This window comes from Brachyhypopomus gauderio, chromosome 7 (genome assembly GCF_052324685.1).
Source record: "Brachyhypopomus gauderio isolate BG-103 chromosome 7, BGAUD_0.2, whole genome shotgun sequence".
Taxonomy (NCBI): domain Eukaryota; kingdom Metazoa; phylum Chordata; class Actinopteri; order Gymnotiformes; family Hypopomidae; genus Brachyhypopomus; species Brachyhypopomus gauderio.
Genome location: NC_135217.1, coordinates 20,696,929 through 20,714,871, shown reverse-complemented (window position 1 = coordinate 20,714,871; position 17,943 = coordinate 20,696,929). Strand labels below are relative to the sequence as shown.

The following is a 17,943-nucleotide window of genomic DNA, read 5'->3' as shown; positions in this document are numbered from 1 at the left end:
AGTTTACCGTGCTGGGAAATACTGAAATGGACCTTTAAAGTGACGTACAAGTGCTTTAATTCCACCTTGTATAGGTGTATGAACCCAGCAAACATGACTTTGTCCATCGCGCTGAAGCGCGGCGCACACGCGAAGTTACAAAATTCGAGAGGTGCACGACCTCGCGAACGGACAGCGCGCGAGGCCCACGCGCACGGGCGGAGCCACAGCGATTACGTCATTTTCGCCACGCGGAACCCTCGCGCCGCTCGCGGCACGTCAAGTATAAGCCAGGCTTAAACCAGGCGCCGCACGGACCCTCGCAGCGCGTCAAGTATAAACCAGGCTTAAACCTAGCTTTAAAGCACTTCTACGGCACTTTCGAGGTCCATTTCAATATTTCCCAGCTGACTCAGGTTCTCTCTAAGCTCGGTTTCTGGAACGAAAAACCTGAGCTTTCGTTAACTCTGAGTTTACTTACCCGCTTTCTGGAATACCCCCCTGTTCAGTCAGCTATTTGTTGTGAATCGAAATACAGTTAAGCATTTTCAAGTACTTTAGCCTAAATTCCAGCACTTTTCAAACCTGGAACATAATGCACAATTAAAATTCGTCACGTAAATTTTCCGCCGTTTGCGGAGGTTCACGCGAGGTGCAACGTTCACTCCCGAAAGTTTAAATTCAGCCTTAACTTGTCGCTGATCACCTACAGCAGGTATCACCAAATGGCGGACCGCGGTCCGGATCCGGACCCGAACGCCGTCCTGTCCGGACCCAATCACATTCCTGATTAACTGGATACGGACCCAAATGCCAAAAAATTTTTAACGGGAGACTATATTTTAAACCGGAGAATTTATTTTCAGACGAGTGTTACGTTCACCAGCCATTTGAGTGTTACGTTCGCCACCACAACGTTCGCCCCCCCCCCCCCCCCCGCTCAACAACTTTCGTTCGCCACCACGGACCCGGACCTAAGGTCTGAGCTATCTGCCAAAAATGGACCGCGGAAAGATTTAATTGATTACCCCTGACCTACAGTGTTCTCGCACAGCTCACACACACACGCAGGTACGTCCACACGGAATTAACACAAACGTAGCGCTTTCAAAATAAAAGCGTCACAGTTGTATTGCACGCACGACATAGATATTTGTTTCATTTATGATTGGCCTCTCGCGGGCCAGACAGGGACGCACAACGGGCCGGATGTGGCCCGCAGGCCGTTGTTTGCCCAGGTCTGCCGTAGAGAGTACGCTGTACGCAATTGGCTGCCGCTTCTCTGGTGTGTGATTGGTTGTTTAAGACTTGTACCTGTGTTAAAATTGTCAAGTGACCTGGGTATCTAGAAAGGCGCTATATACATTGAATCATTCATTCATTTGTGTTTTTGTGGCTTCTTACCCACCCGGCAACAGCTACACCCCATCACACCCTGCCTGACTTCTCCACCCGAACAGGCAGCCACATCACCCAAACACGCACTGATAACTCCACCCAAACATGCTCCATGCCACTGCCCCCACCTTGCTGTTGCACCCAGTCACACTCCGCTGCCCCACCCGAACACACCACCCCTCCACCTCTGCCCTCCTCTTTGGATACTTTGTCAATAGTGTCTCAAACACATTATTACTTTAGATATCTTCCCATTCATGCAATCCCCCCTCCGCATCCGGGCCACGTTAAATGAGCTAGACGTATTCTTCCCTGAACTAGTAGTAAGAGCATCCAGACCATCAGACCATTTATGGCCGAGATGGAGAAACGCTCCAGCAGAAGTTTTGGTTCTGTTGTCTGGCTCTTCGAAAATGAAGAAAAATTCACTTCCGTTTGCTTCTCACTTCACATCGTCCATCGTCTTCTTCTCTTCTGATGCCGTATTTCTCCACACGTGGATCTGTGGGTGGCAGGAGCCCCACTAAACAGGCCTGTGTTCTCCTCACAAGAGTATGGCTCAGCTAAATCATAACAGTCTCACTGCAGCCTCTCAGTAGCAATTACCGGGTACTCAAAAACAGGAAGTTCTCATTTGATCAGCTCCAAAGTACAGCTCTAAAAAAAGTGCCCTGATTCAGCCGCAACATGAATATTCATGCAGGCTGCTGAGCCACTGGAAGCATGGTCAGGAATTTCCATTTTGATACACTTGCTACTCTATTTGAATATGCAAATCATCCTCCACTGCTGTGCCCCATGTCACTCTTAGGTACGCATTTCACATCATTGTCTAAGGGACGGTGACAGGTGAACTCGTAGTGCTCACCTGCCCGGTTAGGCGAGGTCTGCCCTGACACTTCACCTCAGACGGCAGAGAGGGAGGAGCCTAACCCTCAACATGACAGGCAGAGAGGGAGGAGCCTAACCCTCAACATGCCAGGCAGAGAGGGAGGAGCCAAACCCTCAACATGAGAGGCAGAGAGAGAGGAGCCTAACCCTCAACATGACAGACAGAGAGGGAGGAGCCTAACCCTCAACATGGCAGAGAGAGAGGAGCCTAACCCTCAACATGACAGACAGAGAGGGAGGAGCCTAACCCTCAACATGACAATCTCATTTTTCATTCGCCAGGACTATGGGGCGATGTTATTCTCTTACTCCACACAACACCGTTCTGATGGAAACAACGGCAGAAATGAAAAAGCCAGCCATCATTGCTATTTACCTCTACGTCCCTGCCAAGATTTGCTCTAAATTATGCCTATAGGAGTGACATAATTCACTGGCCAATAGCCATCATGTCCCCTGGTGCAGCCAACTGCCTCTGGAGCCAAAGAAACGACTCTATCACACACACCCACTGGCAGAGGGAAAAACTTCAATAGCTCAGCCCTCTTGGGTTCTGGTGATATCTCCGCAGCAGTGTGGCTAGTTCATTATTCTTTCTGCTGAGATGGTAATGAATAAATATCCCCTCAACCAAACAGGCCAGCAGTCTAACGATCCACTTAGAGGTGGTTTTCCCGCCAACACTGCCCCTGTGGAAGAAGACAGCACCACAGCCTTCAGCTCTACGTCTCCTGACCTGTGTGGAAGCCACGGAGAGCCAGAGAGGAACCGTGGCTGACAGACAGATCCAGGCAGATATCAGCATCAAGGTTCGTCAAAGACAGAGGCAGAGGGAGGCTCTAAGTGAGGGCGTGGCCTAAAGGCTCTCCCACCAGGCCCATACAACCCTACCTATTGTGCGGCATGGTCCATTGTACACTTGTCGTTTCTGACCAATTAGGCAGGGATAAGAGCAGAGAGGCCACGGTGTGGGATGGACTGTGCATTATAATCAAGCCATCTTACACACTCTCTCCCTCTCTCTCTCTCCCTCTCTCTCTCACTCTTTCTCTCACTCTCACTCATCCTCTCTCACACACTCTCTCCAGTTCTCTGCATAATCACGGAAGAGCTCTGTTTATGAAAATGAAGACTAACCTCGGTGATGTTCACCTGTGCCCTCTTTGACCTTGTCGTTCTCCTACCTCGCTGTCTTTGTTCTCATGCTGAATGCATATACACCTCCCCCCCCCACACACACACACACATTCAGACAAATACACACACTCCTGTCTGCTCACACAAACACCAGTTCCTCGCTTTTGTCTCTGTTGTTTAAATAAACCTCCATTACAGGCTTGTCGAAGCCCTCTTTCTTTCTTTGATTTCCATGTTCTCCTGGAACTGCTTCAGCGACCAGTAGATTAGAGAGACAGAGAAAGAGAGAGAGAGAAGTAATGGTGAGAAAGCTTAAAAACACTCATTACTCCTGTTACAAATAAAGCAGCACCACAGAATGTCAGTCAAGGAAAAGCAGAGAGAAGGAACTGAAAGGTCAGACAATGACCTCCCAAATGACCCGGGAATGACCCTTACAGACCCATCAAGACCAAGCAACGACCTCCCAAATGACACTGGACTAAACCCTAACAGACCAGTGAAGACCAGGGTGTTGACCTCCCAAATGACCCTGGAGGAAACCCTAACAGACCAGTGAAGACCTGGTGTTGACCTCCCAAGTGACCTTGAATTTAACCCTAACAGACAAGTGAAGTCGAGCCAATCACCTCACAAACGACACTGGAAGGAACCCTAACAGTGTGAAGGAACCCTAACAGTGTGAAGACCCAGCAAACAGCAGCAACTGCACACCGAGCAGCAAACAGACACAGCTGAGTAAAATTAGGCCAGTTTTCTACCAGCTAATTTAACTTGAAAGAAAATTACATCCTGCTTCCTCATTGTCTTTTGTTCAAAGCTCTGATTTTGTATAATGAATATGCACAATAATTACAATACTGGCGAATGATGGGGGAGGGGGCGGTGGCAGAAAATGTTCAAATGCCAGCAGTATAAGTGATATCACACAGTCATGTGATACCACAGTCATGTGATACCACGCAGTCACTGCTGCAAAAGCGATCTCCTCCAAAAATACGAACAAACTGACAAACCTGAGGACTGAGTCTCGAGAGACAAGCGCGCTTGAGCTTTGAACTTTTCCATCCCAACAACAACATCCGCAGGTGAAACATCTTCAGTAACGAGGATCTACATGATTCTGAGCGTACTGCCACACCGTGACGCGAGTTGTGGTGTGGCTAAACACAAGGCATGCGTTTGCAGTTAGATTAAAGGAGGAAGTGAAAGTCAGGGGCCTGCGTGCTCAAGGGGGCTCAGCTTTCTCAGTAATGACTTGCGGCTGGTAGCCGGGATAGATGTGGGCTGCACATGAAGAAGACATTTCCTGCTTTGACCTGAACAATCATCAGCAGGAGATGCGAGAAAGCCACTAGACTAAATATTTGCTATAACAACTGAGAGAAATGGAGGGAAGATGCTTTGTTAATCTCCTCAGTATTAAAATGAGCTCCAAAATCTCCAGGACTTCAGAGGACAGCTTGCCATTAGCATATCGAGCTGATGTCAGGCCTCTTGGAGTGGAGGTCTACTCCATCATTGCGTCGAGCTACTCCCATTTCACACATCTCATTCTGGGCTAAAGCTCTTAATCACAGCCTGAATCTGGGCACCAGCTGCACACCCTGGAGCTCCAGTTCACCCACTGCCACTCTTCACGCCCCTGTTCACAAAGGTGGCGGCTAATTACACCCACCCACTCCCTCTCACAGGTGGCCGTGGAGTCCTGCTTCGCTTTGGACAACGGAGTATGGACTTAGGCCTCCAACAGGTTAACCGACACCACCCTCCTGCCCTCCTGCGCCGTTCACCAGGTTATATCCCACACTGACCCCCCCCCCCCCCCCCCCCCCCCCCCCGCCAAGCTTGCCGCCCAGCCGAGGCTCCCCACAGAGCAGCAGCCCCTTCCCCCACTACCCCCCACCACACCCTGGTGAAGGCACAAAGCCCCAGCCTGACCCCCGAGGCAGGAAGCAAATGCAGGAGAGGCCCTTCTCCACCACGACCCCAACGGCCCGGAAACACCCCGAGTTAGCCACTTTTTAGTTACTTTAGTTAGCCACCAAAAAGACGCCTTGCGGGCATCCACGGTGCCTCGTTGCTGATGCTCGCCCTGCGGGCTGGGCCAGACATTGAAGTGGACCTTTGTTTCAGGCTGCAGACGGCCTCTAGCCTACATAAACACACGGGGAATGCAGGCTCACACGGCACACACGCACGGAGCGTCTGAGATTTGCTCTTCCAGCTCAAAGGGAACTGAACACAAATATTAACAGCCTTGAACCCGGTGGATTCCTTCAGCCTGCATCTCCGTATCTTTTTTCTCCCTCTTTCTGTCCGCTTCTCCGACTACACTTGACGTTAATGTCAGGAGTAGATTACGTTCACCTTAGGTCAGGCGGTGTGGCCAGACGCCCACCAGTTACCTCACATATTCTTCAACCCCCCCTAAAACAGAACAAACTCAATCTAATAGGATGCCTGGTAATTAACCCTTGGATTGGGCACAGCAGTTGGACTGCCGACGTTAAGAACGAAGGGACTCTGGAGGATAAAACGCCATTCTACAGTTACCTACATTTCTTGTTGCTGTAGAACCAAACCTGGTTAGACTGCTTCCTTGCGAGCCACAGAAAGAAGGTCTGTGGGACAGCAGAGTGCAACCGTTCTCCTTCCAGACAGGAAGCGTACGGGAGCCACAGGCGTCTGCTCAGCTCATACTCAGGATGCGACCGTGGAGATGCTGTCAAGAAATGGCAAGGCCTGTTCTTGTCTGCTTCACATCAGCACAAATGAAACCACAACCCCTGGACACAGGAACAGGCCTCATTAAATACACCTAAAACAGGACATGTCCACTCAGAGTAAAAACACCTAAAACAGGACATGTCCACTCAGAGTAAATACACCTAAAACAGGACATGTCCCCTCAGAGTAAAAACACCTAAAACAGGACATGTCCACTCAAAGTAAAAACACCTAAAACAGGACATGTCCACTCAGAGTAAAAACACCTAAAACAGGACATGTCCCCTCAGAGTAAAAACACCTAAAACAGGACATGTCCACTCAGAGTAAATACACCTAAAACAGGACAGGTCCACTCAGAGTAAAAACACCTAAAACAGGACATGTCCACTAAGAGTAAATAAACCTAAAACAGGACATGTCCACTAGGGCTGCCATGATTAGTCGACTAGTCACGACTATGTCGACTACTAAAATAGTCGACGACTAATTTATTAGTCGATGCGTCGTTTTTTTTTCCTCTCCAAACTGCTGCGACAGTTTCCACTGCTGCGTCTGCGTTTCTGTCCTTGACGCACATGCGCAGTTTAGTGGAAACCGGGGTAGACAGTTGATGACATCCCAGGACGTTATACAGACAGGCTCTGGTATCGTGGCTACCCGGCTACGGAACTCAAAAGTGCGGGATCATTTTCCGTAGTCGGGTTCCGAAACGCGTGCAATATCTGCAAGGCAGAACTTGCCTTCCACGGCAGCACAACCACGTACCTGAAGCATGTTGTGGCTACTTGTGACAACGATGAATAGGGACCGTCATCTCTGTAATCTAAATTGCTCGTTAGCTGCTAAAGTTACCATAAACAGAGTGTTAACATAGTACTTACTTATCGCAGGGTTGCCAAACTTGCCAACTTTTTTTTCGGCGTGAGATATTGGATGTGTGGTGTGTGAGCGTGTGAAGACGGTCAAATGCGTGTCTCTCACTCTCAATGCGTGAGAGTTGGCAACCCTGCTTATCGTGGTAACTGTAAAAGTTAACATTAGTGATGGCGATTGGTTTAATTAGCCTTAACACGTGTATTTTCTGTAACGTCAGTGAGACCAAAACTTTATTTTTGTGAATAACTCCTTAGTTTCAGGTCCCTACCTAATTTGATTTAAATGTAGCGAAGTTTGATGCCAGAGACTAATAAAAGAAAGAAAAACCTAAAAAAAAAATCTTTATTAATGTAGGCCTATTTATTTTTGTGTTTTTTAAGGCAGTGCCTTATCCTTATTTTAATAATTGTTTGTTGCAACAAGCTGCATATTTCATTAAAGGTTTAATGAACTATGATCTTAATTGTTTTTATTTTTAGTTATAGCTGAAATCTAATGATGGTTATATAATAGCAGTTGCATTCTAGTGTGATAAGCTGTATGTTTTATATTCAGTTAACGTACAATCCGACTAGTCGACTAATCGTAAAAATTAATCGGTGATTAGTCGACTATTAAAATAATCGTTTGTGGCAGCCCTAATGTCCACTCAGAGTAAAAACACCTAAAACAGGACATGTCCACTCAGGGTAAAAACACCTAAAACAGGACATGCCCACAAAGTAAAACAGAGACAGACCAGCAGCAGGTGGCTCCCACTTCCATGAAGGACACTATGTGACCACGTTCACGTGTGAGGAAACCGTTTATAGATATGAACATGAACAAGGCCTTCCATGAACTGAGAGTCATTAATGTCTCTCTCTCGGGATGAGTTTCACAGTTCTACCCCAGGAGATCCCTGACCTTCCCCTCGGGCTGAGAATGAAACTCTTTCAAAAAGCCTGTGTGTCATTCTGAAGAAGATGAGACTGGAATGCAAATTTTAAACCGGCCAGTTATCCTCTAGTCAAAATGATTTTTCTCACATTGTTTTTTTTTTTTATTCCAGCTCATCATCATGACCAGCGCTGTGGTCGTTCATTTTCAAAACTATACTTAAACGGCAAAGTTGCCACGTGAGCAATGTGACCAGCTCATGTTTTCAGGTTAACCCTGTAACAAGCAACTCCAGGGTAACATTACAAGACATTACACAACAAAACAAAATTGGGTGTCATCATTTACCGTCAATGCAAATGAACAGCTCGCCAGTAAACAAACATAGCAAACATTTGTCTAGCTCGCTGTTTTTGCCCAGAGACTTTGATGTAGCACAAAAATGTCAATAATGTTAATTTTAATCAGCAACCCCACTTTGTACAAAACAATTAAGGTCTTCAGCAATGAGCCGGAGTTCATGCACTTGCAGCTGAGCTGATCAGGCGAGATGAGAGAGTGGAGTATCACTGCTCTGTATATACCACACCGAGCGCCACTCTGATCACTACGGACCTACAGGCCTCTCCGCTGTACCCGATCTCCAGCTCTACTGCCTGATATTATGGGCGGACGCAACACAGAGAGCACTGACCCCACAGACAGAGCCTTCATTACATTCAGGACTTTCACCACAGACAAGGCATTTTCCGCAGGTGGGGCCTTTACATACAGGACCTCCACCACAGATGCAACCTTCACAAGATGCAGAGGAGAGGTCAGGGACAACACCTCACTTTCTCTCAGCACAGAGACCAGTTAAACAGAGGAGTACAAGCCTACAAGCTACCAGCAGAAGACCTTGCTGAAAGGAAGCCAGCCCTGTCCCTGTTAATCGACTTTAACCTTTGCTTATGCAGGAATATTGGCTTAGAGGTTAGTGATTCCTCGTTCTGTCAAACACTGAGGAGACAGTGACCTATTTTCAGTGGGAAGGTGTGATAACACATTGGGTTATATTAATTTTTATACATTTAACACTCTACACACAGACAAATGTTTGTGTGCCTCCACAAAGGTTTGTGTGTGTGTGTGTAAATATAAAGTGTGGTGTTTATTTGGATGTCAGATCCGCTTTGCCTTCCGCTTTGATCTCCAATGCATTTATTTGCTTTTGTTACAGTATTTACTGAGTGAGTCCTCAGAAAGTCCTCATCAGTATTGTAATACAAGTCTCCTTAATCCCAGTCTTTTCTGTTTGTGTGTGTGCTGTGTGTTCCTGCTTTGCCCCAGTGCGACCTCTAACCCCAGGCCAGCTCCGTGATCTCCTCACACTCCCGCACAAGCGTTGCCTCTGCTGAATCACGAGTCCAGAAATAGACAACAGCTTTGGGCAGCGTCCAGAAAGCCTGACCAAGTGGATTCTCATATAACAATAGGAAATGAAAATAAGCAACTTCACGCTATAGATAGGCCTGAAAAACATGCATTAATCTGCACTGTTCACGTCTGCAGAGACGTGCCTTTGAAAGTCGCTTGTTTGAAAAAGAGCCACAAAACTGAATTTTGGGGGGGAAAATGGTTTGAGTAAGAGGATAAAAATCCATCCAAGGCTGCTTCCTTCTCATAAAGGAATCTAGAGGACAATGTGAACAATTGCCCTTAGAAAGCAGAACAAAGCTCTTCAGAGGAGATGTGCAAACAGGAAAGCTGTGTTCTTGTTTGGTCTTCTGGAGTCACGGCGGTGAGGGGGCAGACCATCCCGTGACATCGCCATCAAACGGCACCGACAGCACCGACGCTCCTCGTCATATCTGACCGTGATTCAGACTGATGTAAAAAAAAAAAAACGCCTGCTTCTCAACTGAAGACCAGCACGCGCGTGCCCTGGTCGCATCGATCGTGCAGTAATCGTTGCTGAATCTCCATTGCCTACGCACATGCCCAAATGTCCTGAAAACCAAAGTCACTTTACTGTCAGGATCTATACAAATCGAGTACAGCTGTGTCACATGTAACTATTGCCGATCCACTGTCATCGCTGGCTATGATTGATCAACAGTCAGAAAATTCTCCTGGTTAAATCACGTCTAGTGTTCAGTAAACCCTGCAGATGTGGCTAAAACTGAGCATTATAAGAGCCATCAAATGAGTGCAGCCCATGTCAGTGACTGCTGAAGATGGCAAGGCTTCTTCTGACCCTACATACACACTTTGGTACCTGCTATGAAGTTGTAGCAAATGCAAGATTTTAAATTACATTTGTAATAGCATCACACAGCCAGTTCTGATCCATGATCTAAGCATAGTTTAGGCAAACCATTTGACAAGCTTGAAGAACAAGCGGACCATTGCGTGCTTTAGTGCTGGATGATTTTGACCCACAACTGGGATGTACTGGGACCACACTGGGACCACACTGGGACCCACACATATCCGACAGAGTACAAACACTGGATCACGCTGCTTACCTCTCTGACTTTATCGCGCCTCTGTACGGTTTGGGCGTCCGAAGGCTTCCCGCGGTCGGTTCCGAGGGACGGTTTCAGCAGACACTTTCGGAACATCTCGTAATCGGAGCCCTTTGCGCTCGCGCCGTTACGCGAGGACGAGGTCGCTTTGTCGTTTCTGGCCGTAAGTTCGTCGCCGAGGTCCATTTTTATCCTCGCGGGGCTCCGGTCCTCTTGTGTCCTGCTCCCAACGGACCTTTCCACGGTTCTGGCATCGTGTGTGACGGAGGGCTTTCGGCTAACTTTGAGTTTATTGGCCTCAACCTTTAAAGAAGCCCGTGGGCGCTCCGGGTCTGCGGGCGCGTTTTTGGAGACGTCCCTCGCGTCATTGTCGGAGCCCACGGTCACCGCCGGACTCTCGCTCTTCGACAAGAACATGCGCTTCAGGCGAACCGAGTCGGGCAGAAAGAAAAGTGCCCCGAAGCACAAAGTGACCAAACCCGACAGAAAAAGTAGAAACACAAATTTCTGCGACAGGCGAAGACCCATTCCCGTTGCAGAGACAGCGGGTAACTTTCTGAACACCATTTATACGAGAGTGTTTGCGTTACGCACAGTTATTAAGTTGGTATAAACTACGTCCTTTGAGATCAACCAAGAAAAAAAATAACGTTACTTTCTGGTTACATGGATGACGATGTCTGAGAAACGACCTGAGATTTCACTCTCCGGTTAGCCCGTTCTCACTTAATCAGATTGAGTGAACCTTATCGCGCGATCGATGGGCTGCGCGTGGACGCAGGTTGCGTCAACAATGTTGCTCGCGCTCTCTGCAGACGCGTCATTGCACCCCAGATGGATTTGTTGCGTGCAAGTTTTGGTCCACATGAGCGAGCAAAAAGTACTATATTTAAGACCAATAGATGATAAGGAAATTTGGTTCAATGGTAGGTGAATCTGAATTTCAGCAGCGTTATCCAAAGCTAAAATGCTTAGGCGTCAGATTATCTTTGGTCGAAAAGCAGTAGAAATGAGAACTGCCGAGCCGTTGCACAGTGTTTTGTAATGGCAGATGTTCGCAAGAGTCACTACAATATGACAGCCAAACATCTGTCGCGCCTAAGTTTATCTCCAGAAGATCCCAACAACGAAACGATCCTCGTTTTGCAGAAGCCAAACAGTAAACGAACGTGCCGTTGAGAAACGACTAAAACGCAGCGTCGCTGTCCGCTCTTCTGGTATTCGAATTCATAGTAAATATATCCGCAAAGGCATACGGTGAAGTGATCTCCAAAGATCACGTCAGGCAGCAGTGTCCGGCGGTTATTCGCGTACCCATCCAAGCAGCCTATTACATTCCTGAAACCACGAAATCCCTCTTCCTTGTTTTTGAACTAAACATGCCTCAAACTGATGAGATGCTCCTCCCAAGGAACGAGGAGTCTACGCTCTACGCTCAAAGAAGATTAGTAGGATTCCCAGAATTGACGAAACGCAGAGCGGTATCATTGCACGGTGATGAGAACGTAATCCCGTGGAAAGAGCTCGTGCTTCCTTCCGCTGCCTGGTCCGTCGCTCGCGCTCGCGATGTTCGTCTGCTTACCAGAGCAAGAGGACAGAGCGGAGGGGGGGGGGGGGTAAAGGGGGAGTATTGTTGCAGTGCAGGATAGCGGCAGGATATAGAAAATGATCAAAACGCACCCTAAACGAACGATATTATCCTGATCCCATGTGAATCCTGTAGGACGTAAGGAGCGGACCTGCGACTGTGTTTCCGCTTACCGCGCGGTCTGCTGCAAACGTGTTTTTATCATCTCGGATGTTTGAAGGGAGTGCGTCTTTTCCATTAAGACCAGCAGCGTCAGATAATGGGTGAAAGTGTGTGCTGATGCATCCATCGTGTGGTGTGTCTGGGTATTTTTTTTAAAAAGAAATTTACTCTACAGCCGATTTTATCCCCTTGGTTTTTGTGTTCACAAAACGGTTTGGATAATTGAGGCAAAATGTAATTGCACAGTTACGTCAAGGTAATAAATGAATCTAAATATGCATACAAAGAAAACACGTGTGATGGAAAACAATAAATTTCCGTAATAAGGGTGTAAGTTGTATTTCGACCTAATGCATAAATTCGGTATTTAATTAGCTATTTATTTATTATTATGGTTTAGAAAACGCTTAATCGAATCGATGTGTATTTGTTTAAGTGTGTGTTTATATAATACGTTACCTGAAGAATAATTGGATCTGCATGGTGTACTGAACAAAGGTATACTGTCTTATAGCCAACATTTAAACAACTTAAGATCCCCCTCTCTCTCTCCCTCTCCTCTCTCTCTCTCTCTCTCTCACACACACACACACACACACACACACACACACACACACACACACACATAGACTGGGTGTTTGGGTTTGAACACTAGGCCGTAAGCAGTAGCATAGCCTACAGGAGAGCGCTTTCTTTTCATGTCCCACACTCTAAAAATGGACAACAGTTCCAGAAATATTATCCACAGACTTTACTGCTGTGGTAATCAGTTCAGTCCAATTGGAATTCAATTCCAATATACATAAAAAGCGTCAGAGACGCAGTGTAATGTCGGCCATATCGTCTGTGGATAAAATTAGATTAATGCTTCCAGTTAAGCTGGCGGTGGTCATTAGTCAAAGAACCAAACACAGCACAAAGAAAGTTCACGAAGATAAGCGCACAGGGGGGCGGAAGGGATTCAAAATGCATCGGGAAGCATAAAATTTGTGCTCGCCGTAATTCCTCCAATATCCCCCCCACCCCCGTAGCCAATCACTGGAGCTGCCCCACGGGGTGGTCATTAACAACATTCCCCAGCGGAGACCCAACGGCACTTCTTTCATTACAGAATGTTAAGGGGGAAGAAGACGAAAGAGGATAGCTAGCGTTGCAGACTTTGTGCTTACATGATTGGGGGGGGGGGGGGGGGGGGGGGGTGTATTGATGGTGGAGAGAATAAGCGTTGATGCAAAACTTTACTACAGTAGTTGGGGGTCAAGTAACATTGCTCTAAAGAATTTCTGTTGGTCTGTATCTGTACCATTAACATGATACAAATAAAAGAAACAAGCAGACAGACTGAAAACCACAATATAATCAAATTTGATTTCAGCATAGCCTATAAATGGAATCCGTTATGACACCATAATGAGTTGTCTGTGTTTAACTGGTAGTATCACCTTCTTAAGAGGGCATATAGGTGAAGGAATACAGTGAATAGGAATACATTTGGTCTCTGAGCTGCCTCTTGCCCAGTCTGGGTTTTGGTGGCAGGTTTGTTGTGGTATCGTGTTATTTCCATTGGATGATGATGGATTTGATGGTGCTCCGGGGATCATCAGAGATTTACACATTTTTTTATATCCCAACCCTGACTTGTACTTCACAACAACTTTGTTCCTGAAGTGTTTGAAGAGTTCCTTGGTCTTCATTGTGTCGTTTGGTTAGTGATTCCTTTTTTAATGGTGTTGCAGCCTCTGGGGCCTTTTAGGAAAAGGTGTGTATACAATGACAGATCATGTAACACTTCCGTTGCACACAGGTGGACTCCATTTCACTAAGCATGTGATTTCTGAAGGTAATTGGTCGCAACAGATGTTTTTATGGGTGAAAGCCAAGAGGGGTGAATTCTTTTGCAAGGAATGTATCCACCCTACTCACTAACTCATTCACTCAACACTGGTTTTGAAGTTGTCTGAAGAGGACTGAAGAGGTCTTGAAGTTAGCTCTCCCTATCAAGATCCAGAAGACAAACTATATCTATTTACAAGAATCTGTTCCATCGACTTATTGTTATGCTTGAGCAACAACAGGTTAAAAGAGCAAAGCACTCTCTGCCATTCACTTCATCCATATTAATGTCATCTCAAGACAGCGCACCAACATATCAAGTTTAATTATTATTAGATTCTGTTTTTCAATTAGGATTTTATCAGATAAACTAGCAAAATGTATTTAAAACACTGAAAAAAACTGCAACAAGAGAAAGAATCAGGAACAAATGAGATAAATGGACCATGTGTTTCCCAGAAATGCTCTCTGCTCTAGTCCTTTTCTTGGTTTGTTTACCTGTTTCATCAGAATTAGTGTAGATGTACTAGTTTATTGCTTCATACTGGATATTCAATATTTTTTTATTCTGTATACAACATCTTCATTTTAAGGGGGCCCCAGAACACACAACCCCCTCCCGAAAAGAAAGCCACAGAATTCCTCTCTGCATAAAAACAAATGAATTTTCAGGTTTTTTTTTACCAGTGATAAAATCAGTAACATTTATTTGACTTACCATCAATACCTCGCTGAGACAGTACTATCTTTATCATCATCCAGAAATTACCAGTTTATTATATCACAATTTAAAGCAACTGACTGTGAAACACTTTAGGAGACAGGAAATGGTAAAATCATCATGTTCTTTGCATAATCTGGTTTCAAACATATGCAGCTACTAATGGATTACTTTTTTCTATTATTATGACACTTTTGAAAATGAAACATTTGGTTGGTTCTATAAACAACTATACATATATCTCACATCTTTATTTTGTAGATTAGATCATATGGGAATGGTTTTCAATCATTTTACTGACTTAAAAAAAAAATATAAGTGAAATCGTGACTATTTCCAATCATGTTTCTGATGCTATCAAAGTCCAAAGTCTGCTCCTATAAAGGTATTAAATGACATGTCTGAATTGTGACTCTAGTAAAAATGTCAGTTCTTCAGATCTTCATGGTGCATTTGACACTGTAGATCACAGTGTATTTCTAGACATGCTGGAAAATTGTGTAGGATTGTCAGATACGGTTCTCAAATGGATCAGATCATATTTTGAAGGGCAGAGTTACTTTGTCAGGATTGGCAGTTATGAGTCGGATAGCTGTAACATGTGGAATCCCTCAGGGATCTGATCTTGGTCCATTTTTATTCATTCCATGCTCCCGTTTGGTTTATTTCTAACATTCTTCCAGTTCAATACCTGCCTTTCTGTGTCTTACAGCAGCCGATGTTGGGGTTTATACTTAGTCTTATGCTAAATGTACTTCTTAGAATACATAAAAAGGATCTATTTTTGCAGTGTCCTTATGAGCTTGGAAGCTGAAAATGATCCATGATGAATCCGCAGAACTAATAAAAAGGAACATGTCCCGAAAATAAACACGTGCACTCGCGGTCACGGTACGCAGCTCCTCCACGTTTGCGTCACTGTAACTGCGAAGGTGTTTTATACGTCCTAAAAGATGAATATTAATGCGCATGCGCAGTCCCGGTCATCGGAAATGAGGGTGTATCTCAATTCAGGGGCTGCAGCCCACGAAGTGCGCATTTGTAGGCCGGTTACGTCACTGCGCCGCAACGAGGCTGTCCCAATTCGTGGGCTCCTTCTTAGGCTGCCGACGAATGTGGCCTTCAAAACCCCGAAAACGAAGGACGCGTCTGAGTATCCTTCGCGTCCCACCATATCCCAGGATTCATTGCTCTATGAACAATAAACAGGCGGAGTCTAGTGTACGGGGCGAAGAATTCGTTTTTAAATGTCGGTATTTTTTAAATATGGACATTTATACTGCAATGGGATGCTAAATAACTTGCCAGTTATTAATGATATTGCAGGTAAACCTGTGCTTTGAGTATTTACTGAAGAGTAACGTTTATAAAAATACATTGAATTTTGTTATGAAGTTATACTTCCCGCCAAACATGTGAATACATGTTCAACACATTTTCTTTTAGGCATTTGTGGGTGATGTGATATTTGTCGGACAGCGCGCTAACACGTATGTAACGGGGCAGAGCGTGGTCACGCAAACATACGTCTTGCGAAGACTAGACTGTCTCATTTAACAGCCGTGAGATGCAGCCTACCCGGCCTTCGAAGTGTGTGGCCACCGTGGGCTGCGGTCTACGCGGTCTACGTAGGCTGCAGCACCTGAATTGAGATGCAGCCACTCGCATTCGGGAGCGCATGCGCAATTGTAAAATTTAGGATGACCGGGACTGCGCATGCGCTCTCGAATGCGAGTCTCTCATTTCCCATTTAGGGAATGAAAGAGGTGCTTACCTAGCGTCTTAGGAGAGAAGACCAGAGGTGGGACCAAGTCAGTGTTTTGCAAGTCTCAAGTAAGTCCAAGTCTTTATCCTCAAGTCCCGAGTCAAGTCTCAAGCAAAGACAGTCAACTCAAGTCAAGTCTCGAGTCAAGACAAGCAACCGTCAAGTCAAGTCCCAAGTCTCAAACTTGGAATTTCAAGTCCTTTCGAGTCTTTTTTTTTTACAGGCACCAACGTTTTACGAATGCTACGCTGATGCGTTTCTTTACTCGTTTTGTTGGTGTCCGCCAGCCAAAAGATGACAGATCATTTACATTTTATCTTCTCTTAATTACATAAATGTACTTAAACAAGAATGTTTCGTTACATCATTTTACACGAAAATAGCAAGCTTCATCGTAAGCAAGATGCTGTCATTATGAATGGTTATTCTAAACATTTGGATAAAATGTTTAAATATAGACTAATAAAAGGTTAGGGTTATTTTCTCATTGCTTTCTGTTATTGTGGGGTCACGGTGTAGGCTACTATTGTTACCTGGAGATTCAGTGGGGTCACATATTCTGATGGCTGCCGTCAGAATTGGTGACCCCAGTTAAAAATGCTCACCTGTACATCCCATTCATGATTTCTTTGTTGGCTGCAATGGTGAGGGGATGGTAAATCTTGTTTAAGTACATTTATGTAATTAAGAGACGATAAATGTAAATATAAACATCTGTCATATTTTGGCTCGTGGACACCAACAAAACGAGTAAAGAAAGTGCATCAGCGTAGTTTTCGTAAAGCGTAGCATTCGTAAAGCGTTTGTGCCTCTGAACAGAAACTGTGAAATAGCACCCCCCGTGGTCACAAAACTCGACGGTCACAGAATCTGGTGTAACGCCGGTCTGCGTCAGAAGGACGGAAATGAAATTAATGGGGCGCACTTTATAAATATTAATATGCGTTTTAAAATTTAGATTTGGGGTAAAAAAAAAATCAAGTCTTTGCAAGTAAACAGGTTCAAGTCCAATTCAAGTCCCAAGTTATTGGTGTAAAAGTCCAAGTCAAGTCTAAGTCTCTGAATATTTTTTCAAGTCAAGTCAAAAGTCTTAATATTAATGACTCGAGTCTGACTCGAGTCCAAGTCATGTGACTCGAGTCCCCACCTCTGGAGAAGACAATATTCAAATGCATAGCTCCACTAATTTATTACTAGTAGTTAAGTAATTAAATAGTACATTCGATTATAATTGTAATTTGAGGTTTTATTACATATATTGTTTGTGTACTGACAGGTACAATACATATGCATGGCTTGTAAGATGTAGAAGTCCGTACATAAGTGCTTATAAATGAAGCGCATCTGACGACTTGCGCACATAGGTCTGCACGTTGTTGAGGTCACCAAATGGTAGACTTTGAGAAGAAACGCAGGTTTTAAAGTGTTCCTGCTAAGTGTTTAATGCTGACCTGACGTAAAACACATCCAA

At 45.3% G+C, this 17,943-nt stretch overlaps 1 protein-coding gene across 3 annotated transcripts in view; it reads right to left on the bottom strand.

Annotated features, from left to right (window-relative positions):
* LOC143519243 (mannosyl-oligosaccharide 1,2-alpha-mannosidase IA) overlaps nt 1–12,190 on the bottom strand; it is a 146,141-nt gene extending 133,951 nt beyond the window's left edge. Inside the window, exon 1 of one of the 3 annotated variants that reach the window (XM_077012465.1) lies at nt 10,404–12,190. In XM_077012465.1, the coding sequence (XP_076868580.1) occupies nt 10,404–10,970 (567 nt within the window). In that variant the 5' untranslated portion in view covers nt 10,971–12,190. Of the gene's footprint in view, nt 1–4,421; nt 4,529–10,403 lie in introns of those variants that run through there. The other 2 variants (XM_077012466.1, XM_077012468.1) reach the window with 2 other exon arrangements.
* Between the last annotated feature and the right edge of the window lie 5,753 nt (nt 12,191–17,943).